The following is a 9005-nucleotide window of genomic DNA, read 5'->3' on the forward strand; positions in this document are numbered from 1 at the left end:
TCTTAAAGCTCATCCAAGCTATAGGTTTCTTCACAACACATAGTGATGGCATAATTCCCAAAATAGAAAAAGAGAATTATTTGATGGAATAAAATATTGCAAATAAATCTAAGAAAGGTTTTAGTAAAAGGTTTTGAGTTGTTTGAGACAAGAAATCAGAGTTTTCATAATCCAACTTGCTTTGAGAATTTGAAAATCCACCAAATTGCAAGTGATCTTCAAAACTATTTTAAAAAGAAAAAGTTTGAAAAATCAGGGTGTTACAGTGATGGCGATCAGCTCCATGATGTGGTCCGCCCGGGCGTCAAAGCCACCTGGTGTCGGTCGTTGGCGGAGCATCTCTCTTGCCATCCGCAACGCGTCGTGTGCGCTGAGGTCTCCCAAGCAGATGCGACGCACTGCGGGTGCCTGGGCCATCGCCCAACCACCATGCGCCTGGGTGGCACGGGTGGCCGTCACGGTGGAGACGATATTGACGACCTGTTACGAGCCACCTAGTCCCGCGCCGCCGGCATGCGACCTTCCAGCCGCTGTGATGTGGCGGTCGAAGACCAGCTCGAGGAGGCTCGGAGAAGCTGGTTGGTCGCCGGCCATCGGTGCAGCGGCCTGGGAAGGAGGAAGCTAGGAGAAGGCCTTCACACGCCCCCTACCTGGCGCGCCAAATGTCGGATTTCGGGCTCCACAAAACCCAAAGGATTCAAACACAGGGGTGTGTATGGCAATCTCTCCCGGCTCGACCTTACCCAGCCCGCTACTCGATTGAAACGGCGAAGGACTCACTCGATGGTGAGCGGAACACAGAACACAATAGTTTACCCAGGTTCGGGCCGATGCGAAGCATAAAACCCTACTCCTGCTTTTGGTGGATTGCCTCTTGCGGAGGTTGTTGGATGAACTAGTACATCGCTCTTGAGCCTATGGAGGCCAAGTGGCAAGGTGTATCGTCCTATTAACTCTCCACCGTCTCGTCTTTTGTCTCAATGGCCCCCTCTCAAGTATCCTACTCTCTCTATTTATAGTGGAGGCCCGGGTCCTCTTCCCTTATCGTTGGTGGGAAGGGATCCCACAATGGCCATTTTCGATGGGGGGCAAGGGAACATGCTTCCCCAGTCAAAAGTGGTCTTTGCATGCAAAGTAGCTGCCAGCGCTGCAGAGGTGAGCGCAGGGATGACGCTCGTCATGCCGGCAGGCGGCCTTGGTCTTGTTGCACCGGAAGGGAAACCTTTGGAAGATGCCTTTGGAGCCTGGGACGCTCCCACCTCCTTTGCACTAAAGGGGAAACTATCATGTCCAGCCATCTACTGCTCACATGTCCTTCCCTAGCGTCACCTTTGACTCCTGAGGCCCGGCCTTGCCTTGAAATATCCGCGGCTCCGGAGGGGTCTTGAGGAAGCCTCCTGTGTGTCTTGATGTCGCTCTTCCTCGCGAGGCTTGGGTCCTCACAAGGGCCTTGTCTAGGGTGGTTCCATGCTAGTCGATCTTGTGTTGGTGAAGTGGGCCTGCCCTGGGCCGCAGGAAGGCAGGTCTGGGTACCCCCAATCCCAGAACGCCGACACTCACCACCAGGAGTGAGTAATTCCTTCGTAAGCTTACAGGACGGTGATGGAGTGGGATGATATTTATCATATAATCAACTCAATTTTTTAGGGATTGATTCCTAGAATCCACAGAGTGCTTCTGGTGGATCTCTATTATTTTCCCGATTTAAGAGAATTTATGGAGGTGGAATTAGGTGAGACTAAGCACGAGGATCCCACAAGGCGTCATGGCGCACCTACCCCCTGGGCATGCCATGTTGCCTTGTCGTCTCCTCGTCTGTCGTCGCGTCTCCTTCCGAATATTCCAAGGTCTCTTTTGTCTAGAAAAAATCGTCAAAACATTTCATAGCGTTTGGACTATGTTTGGTAGTGATTTCCTCAAAAACCAAAAAAAGCAGAAAGCAGCAACTCGCACTAGGCACTGGGATAATTGTTAGTTCCCAATAATGATTTAAAATAGCATGTTATTGCATATAAACTATCCAAGATTGACAATATAATAGCATGTAATAATCAAAAATTATCGATACGTTAGAGACATATCAATCGATAGACACCGAAGTGACAATAGTTGGGACTCCCTCTCGTGATGACTCTAGTATTCATGTATTCACCATGTGTTAATGCTTTGTTTCGGTTCTCGATTAAAATGAGACCTTAATATCCCTTAGATGTCCATATGGACCTTGCTGCCACGGGAGGGTGGGACAAAAGATGATATGCAAGTTATTATTATAAGCATGTATAACTATTAATGGAATACATGCCTACATTACATTGATGAATTGGAGCTAGTTTTTTGTTGCCCTAGGTTGTGACTATTGCATGATGAATGTCATCCAACTATACAAATATCCATCGTTGATCCAATGCCTAGTAACAGTGCACGTTCAACGCACGTGTCCACAAACATGAAGTTCAAGCGAGTATAAAAATTTAAAACCATATTATTCGATGACCGCCTTATTATCTCTAAAGAAAAGAGGAAAGGGGGAATACAAACCTATCAATTATCTTCGGTGGATGTCATGTGAAGTTCGAGCACACCAAGTAAAAATCACAATTGTATAGGTACATGTTAGAGATAAAGGACAATCGACTGGATGAACAACTTCTTCATAGAGAAGATAATGCCATAGCCTATTTAGTCTATTTTATAATAAAAATGGAATCAAACATCCGATGAAGATTTCAGAATGTCTAATTTTCTTGGATGATACAAGTGAACATGGTGGATATACAAACTTGGAGCAAAGATTAAAAAACAAAGAAGTCTTGGAAAAAATTAATTAGTTCCTTCTTGGATTCATGCTGCTTTTCATCTTGACAAGTTGAAGGACTGATGATGGCGGAAAGGCCACCCATGGGAGTTACAGCGGGCATCGTAGGCTGGAAGAGTATATCGATAATGGCGACAGTTTTGCCCCACTCACTTTCTTGCGGCTTATCCTAAAATAGAACTACGCTTCAGAGAGATTCCTATTACGTATATTGTTGTAGAACATGTCGAAGCAAAAAACAAATCAATAAAGCATTAGATTCATAATAAAAAATACAAAGGAATTTAATATTTTATAAACCAACTTAGTTCTGGCAAAATTAGACATGAGCTAAAGATGTCACCATGGTATCAACATCTTAGCACCGGAGAAAGTCTACTACTACTGTAGGATGGCAAATTGTACAATAAGGAATAGCGTGAGCAGATTAGTGGCTATAAGAATTATTGGTTCGCGAAGCTAACCAACAAAGAGAAAAAGTATCCATTTAGAACAACATGCATCTCCTTTATGTGCTACTCCATCCGTGCCTACATATGCTAATTGCAATGTTGGTCGCTTCAGACCCATATAGATAGCCTAAAGGGAGCAGTTTCGGTTTATCTATATCAAGAAACGAACAAAAGATTCCTCTGCAAATAGCAAAAGAACTCCGGATAAATCTGCCCCCATCATCACCAAAGAAATGAGGTATCAAACAAACTAAGGAAGGCAACAAAATGTTCATACAAATCTAGCTAGATATGAGCATCATAGGAACAAACAAAAATTCCCATGCAAAAACATAAACGAGGTAGCCAACAAACCTAGGAGGACAACAAAGAATCTCTTTTGTTGGAGCCCAGCTAGATCCTAGATGTAGACATCTCTTAAACCCAATTTGCAGTAACCTGGCTAGACATGAATATATGAGCAAGTCATACACTAATTAAAGAGTGCAGAAACCAATTATGCAGTACAATTCAGCAAATAAAGATGGCTCATTATTGTATGGATAAGATCCATCAATCAGAAAATGGAAGTAGAAAACCATATGAACTAAAAGCTTCATAACTCTTTGTTGGCCAAATTATATCAGATTGTAACCCAAAGAAAGAGGGGAAGTAAATTGTGATGGTTAAAGATACCTGAACTTCTTTCCTTTGTATCCACATGCGCAGTGCAACAATAGCCATCTCCATTCAAGAAGTGCAAGTGGCTCACCGGCTCAAATCGATCCATGAATCTTACATAATCAAGACAGTTTGTTAAATCCAATGACCGAACATCAATTTTTTTACTAAGATGTATAAGTGGGATAGTGTATCAAAATAGGGTCATACGTGTGTTATACCTAATATATGCAAGTATATTAGACTTGCATAGCTGGGAACTGGAAGATGTCATTAAGCTAAAACAGTAGCGAAGCCACTGAATCAGAAATACAACACATACATCATGCTGATAAAAATGTAAAAAGCCGACGAAGCTTACAATGGCAATGCCACCAGGAATAACCGCGGAAACCTCATCTACACATTTAAATTCCCACCAGTTGTAAGACACACAACTCTCACATATGTACATTCAATAAAAATGTTTCAAATAGTTAGTTCAATTTAGTTATAAGGAGAAGTGCTGACCTGCAATCCAAGAACCTAAGCAACAAATGCAGAGAGAGCTCAAGCACACACAATTCAAGATCTGCTGGAGATTCCATCCAAGCTACACAGTGGGAGATCTCGGCCGACTCCATGACAGTGCTGACCTGCAATCCAAGAAGATAAGAGGAGCAACAATCTCACAAACACACACACACAGAGGGGGGGTGAGAGTGAGACAGGTCGCTACTCCGGTGAAGGGAGATACTGAAGTGTTAGGGTATGTGAGTAAGTTGTTTTTCTTATTTTTGTCATTGTTCTCTTTGCCCGAGTGTCCCCTTGATACCCTGTTATTCTGTTCTTTTGGCAGGAGATGAGAAGGAGCACCTAAAAGTAACTCTATTGCGCATTCATTCTGCATTGCAGGGTGTAATGTCATGCTTACCTGAACTGCGTCCATCATATAAAGATGGGAGGTCCAGGTAGCAGTGCCCAGTTTCTTTATTGCAGGATCTTCTGGTAGCACCATTGGCAGCTCAGAGATGCGTGAAAAGGCTGCAGAACTTGTGCACATAGCTTGCAGGTAACATACATTCGTACTGCATCCAGTTCTACTTATTAATCATTTGAAAGCTTATTTGCTTTCAGCACTTGCAAGTTTTTTTTGTCTCAGCATTGACAATTCTTTAACAGGTACTTACTAAAGGAAAGAACTGATGATAGTATTCTCCTAGCACTTAGTACGTGTGATTGATGCTTTGGTAAACTATGGTATGATAGCTATCTTAGAAACCTGCACACTGTACTTTTGACTGTTTACATGACAGTGTACTGCTGTAGGTAGCTTGGAATATGATGAATGGTCAAGTCATGTTTAAGCTTGGAAGTTAGAGTCTGCTGCCATCATTGAGCCTCAATGCAACTTTATTGTTCCATTCCATGCTCAGGGCAAAAAGAGGTATATATTGGTCCTACACTCTAGTAATATAAAAAAAACATTGATAGTAGCAACACAAGGAACAAAAAAACAGTGCAACTAAAACACAAGCATTCAGCTGCTTATATGGATATCCCTATAGGGCTTATCATTTTTTTTAGATTCTACTGGGCCTATCATGGAAAAAGGACAGTGAGAATCGCATCATAGATCTCTAAAATAGCCCAATCATGACGCTCAAGTCTCTAACCTAACAGAGGTGTAGCATAGCACTCGGGAGTCTCAGAAGTCAGGCCCCAAACTTGCATGGGCATGGTACATGTCCCCAAACTTGCATATAATCTAGCATGTACCCAAACTCGGGATTAGCTAAGCACCATTTCTCCATCAATAAACGGTACAAGAAGATATAGCAAGTGTTACCCCGTCGCTGATTAGAAAACAATGATTCCTTACTTTTTGGTTCCATAGTTTAGACAAGATAACAACTACTTAGATAGGGAATAAGATAACCATTTGCTAGTGAATATTGCTGGGAAAGTTTCAGTTAAGCGATGCGTGCAAGTACATCTTGTTAAGGAAAGGGATAAATAAAGGTTATCTAGTCTCCCTCTCTTCTTGAGCCTGTTCATCAAAGGAGATAGGTCCCAAGTTGGATTTTAACAGGGTTTTGACCAATTAGCATTTTCACCGGATAATATGCCAATGAATCAAGAAAAAACAATGAAGCATAGAAGCAAAAATGCAGCAGTATGCCAGGAAAAATAAACACTGGTGCTGAATATGCCAAACAGAAACTGCCAAACCTGAATTTCAACCAAATCTCAGTAGCTGCACCTTCAGGAAAGAAAGTCCTAGAGGCACGTACTAAGCTGGTGATGGTCTCGAAGTGTTGCTGTCTTACTTTCCAGCCCTCAGGGCCCATGTTTCTGAAATAAACATGACATTCACCATGTTAATTCATATAGTTCTTTCGACACCAGAAAATATGTGTGTGTTCAGAATTGTACTTCTTGAAATGGGTCTGTATCAATGTCTTGTAAAGTGGCCTCCATTGCACATCAAATGAAAGTCTCTCCGCATGCTTTTTGAAAAGCCTGATGAGCAAACCTCCCCATTTTATCTGGTTACAAATTATTTACCAACCAAAAGAGTATATCACCAAAGAACAAAAGATCTTAACTAAACATATATAAATCATCTTAGCTTAATGACCACCATTGGACCTAACGAGACTTAGAACCCGCAACGTGAAATTGTACTGTCTGTGAGGTAGGTACTGCAAGCAACGCAGCAGCTACCACGGTTTTCAAGAGGAACACTTGCAAGTTGTGACAGGCAGGCAGAACTGGTCATCAGTACAAGTATAAGTTTTATTGATCAGTGTTATCCATGCTAATACCGGTGCGACTGCTATGATTTGTAATATATCATTAAGAAACCTGTTTCACATGCTTCATGGTACTATTAGCATGTTTCTAGTATTCCAAGTTAAGCTATAAGCAAGAAGCAAAATAAATACTGTGTTAAGAACCCAGGAAAAATAAACTGCATTTACATGTGTGATTTTCGTGCCCATCGCTTTACGGTTATCTAATCTGAAGTTTTGTTACATTTTACTGTGACATACGAACACTGGAGTACAAACATACATGCTAATTAGAATAAAATTTATCAAGGTTGCACAATGAAATGCAGTATTGGGAACAACCAACCTCGTTATAAGTTTCCAAGTATGATACACGAAGAAGAAACTCCCGATTCAGGGTCTACAAAGTAAAGCCAAATTAATACAATGATTTGGTCGAACCATCTAGGGTATTGATTCGAGTAGTACCTCTTGTATTATGTCAAACGCATCTTTCACAGCCAAAGGTATAATCCATGGGGATCTTTGATCTCCCTGCTTATAGGTGCAGGACCAGCATGCTGCGTCGCACGAGGTCACGAGCACCGCGCCCACGGCGCCGCCGGAGGACGCCGCCCGTGACGCCGAGGAAGCCGCGGCCGTCAAGATTCAGTCGGCCTTCCGATCGTACCTGGTACGTGACGCTTCGTACGCCCTATGAAATGGAAGTTGCGGCGTGGTTGATGGGGAGCGATGAAATGAAACCCATGCGCAGGCGAGGAAGGCACTGTGCGCGCTGCGAGGGATGGTGAAGCTGCAGGCCATCGTGCGGGGGCAGCTGGTGAGGCGGCAGGCGGACATGACGCTCCGCCGCATCCAGGCGCTCGTCGCCGCACAGAGGCGCGCGCACCGAGCGGCTGCGGCTCCTCGAGGACGGCACGCCGCCGGCGCGGACGAGCCGCCGGTCGCCGCAGTATCACTACTGCTCCCCCCCGGAAGCCACTGTCGTTGGCAATGCAGGAGGCGGCCAACAGGGGCTCGGAGGAGAATGGGAAGGGCGTCGGGGGGATGGACAGCGGCGCACGACGCAGCAGCTGCTGCTCGACGCCGGCGAAGGCGGAGTTGTACTACAACCAGAAGGCGTCGCCGGGGCCGTCGGGGATGACGTCGGACTTGAGCGTGCGGACGTTCAGCGGCCGGTTCGAGGAGGAGCACTACTCGGCCTCCTTCTCCACGGCGGGGTCCGAGGCTAGCGCGCGCCACCGCGGCAAGGCCCATGGCGCGAGCTACATGGCCAACACGGAGTCGTCGCGCGCCAAGCAGGCGCGGTGGCAGAGCGCGTCGCGGCATCGCCCCGAGGCGGCCTCGCCGTCGCGGTCGTACGAGCGGACGCGTAGTGGGAGCGGCGGCCGGCGCAGTCCCTCGACCCGCGGGCCCCCCCCGGGGGGGGGGGGGGGCGAGGCGAGCCGGGGGATCAAGGCTTAACGGCGTTTTTAGACGTGGGTGGGCAATTAGCGCTAACGAAACCTGGTTAGTTTCGTTAACAACGGTTCTAAACCGTTGATTACATGATTAAACGGCTGACATGGTGAGTTGGATCTGCCCTTTCGTGCTTTTATTAGTGGAGATTAGTTTTTGCTAAGTCACTACCGTTGTTGTTGTTACAATCACTATTAAACTACTACTGACACTATTACTGTTACTGATACTATCAAAGTATCATATGAGCGTGCTCCTAAACATTTTGCTGCAGATATTTAATTTTTCATGTATTGTTGATTTGAAACTCAAATGCTAAGGCTCATAAATATTTTTCGGCTCCCTTGTGTCGAATCAACAAATTTGGTGAAATACTACCCTCAAAGACTGTCACGATCTCCTATACTTGTGGATCATCAAGACTATTTTCTAGCGTCATAGCCAGGAATCATAACTTTATTTATTGTGTTCACTTGAGAATTATTTATCTTCCTATCACTATGAGGAATATGAAAGACTCAAGAACCAATATTAGGTCCTCTAATACGAGGGGAGGTAGGGAACTATTAACTAGCTTTGCACTTGATTCACCTTCTTTTTTAAGTCACCTTACGACACTACCACCAGTTATCTAATCTGATGTGTCGCAACTAATAGACATTGCTTCTACTAAAGGATACTTACGATGATGTTAGTATTGTGCTTGATAATACTACTTTGTTTGATGAAATTGTGTCACTGGGTGAATTACTTGAAGCTCGTATTGTTAAAGCTAGAGAACTTGAAAATGTTGAAATTGCTGAAAATATTGAATCATCGGTTACACCTTGAACTCCTTCTAAG

General features: G+C 44.4%; 1 protein-coding gene and 1 pseudogene across 1 annotated transcript; one reads left to right on the top strand and one right to left on the bottom strand.

The window, feature by feature from the left end:
• Positions 1–2569: 2569 nt before the first annotated feature.
• LOC123443912 (proteasome activator subunit 4-like) lies at positions 2570–7344 on the bottom strand. Its single transcript, XM_045120471.1, has 9 exons — positions 7173–7344; positions 7051–7104; positions 6346–6458; positions 6142–6264; positions 4844–4997; positions 4441–4565; positions 3946–4043; positions 3625–3712; positions 2570–2987 (listed from the first exon to the last, which is right to left on the bottom strand). The coding sequence occupies exons 4-9, from the start codon at positions 6258–6260 to the stop codon at positions 2909–2911; spliced, it is 663 nt and encodes a 220-aa protein (XP_044976406.1). The 5' UTR covers positions 6261–6264; positions 6346–6458; positions 7051–7104; positions 7173–7344; the 3' UTR covers positions 2570–2908.
• A 96-nt stretch (positions 7345–7440) lies between these two features.
• Positions 7441–8168, top strand: LOC123441775 (annotated as a pseudogene).
• The last annotated feature ends 837 nt before the right edge of the window (positions 8169–9005 follow it).

This window comes from Hordeum vulgare, chromosome 3H (assembly GCF_904849725.1).
Source record: "Hordeum vulgare subsp. vulgare chromosome 3H, MorexV3_pseudomolecules_assembly, whole genome shotgun sequence".
Lineage (NCBI taxonomy): Eukaryota > Viridiplantae > Streptophyta > Magnoliopsida > Poales > Poaceae > Hordeum > Hordeum vulgare.

Bases quoted from the DNA above. Each gene is read 5' to 3' on its own strand.
- LOC123443912 (XM_045120471.1), bottom strand. From the start codon at position 6,260: ATGGGCCCTGAGGGCTGGAAAGTAAGACAGCAACACTTCGAGACCATC. The intron at 4,044-4,440 runs GTCAGCACTTCT...TGATTATGTAAG, and splicing joins CTTAGGTTCTTGGATTGCAG to ATTCATGGATCGATTTGAGC. The intron at 3,713-3,945 runs GTATCTTTAACC...ATTCATGTCTAG, and splicing joins TACAAAGGAAAGAAGTTCAG to CCAGGTTACTGCAAATTGGG.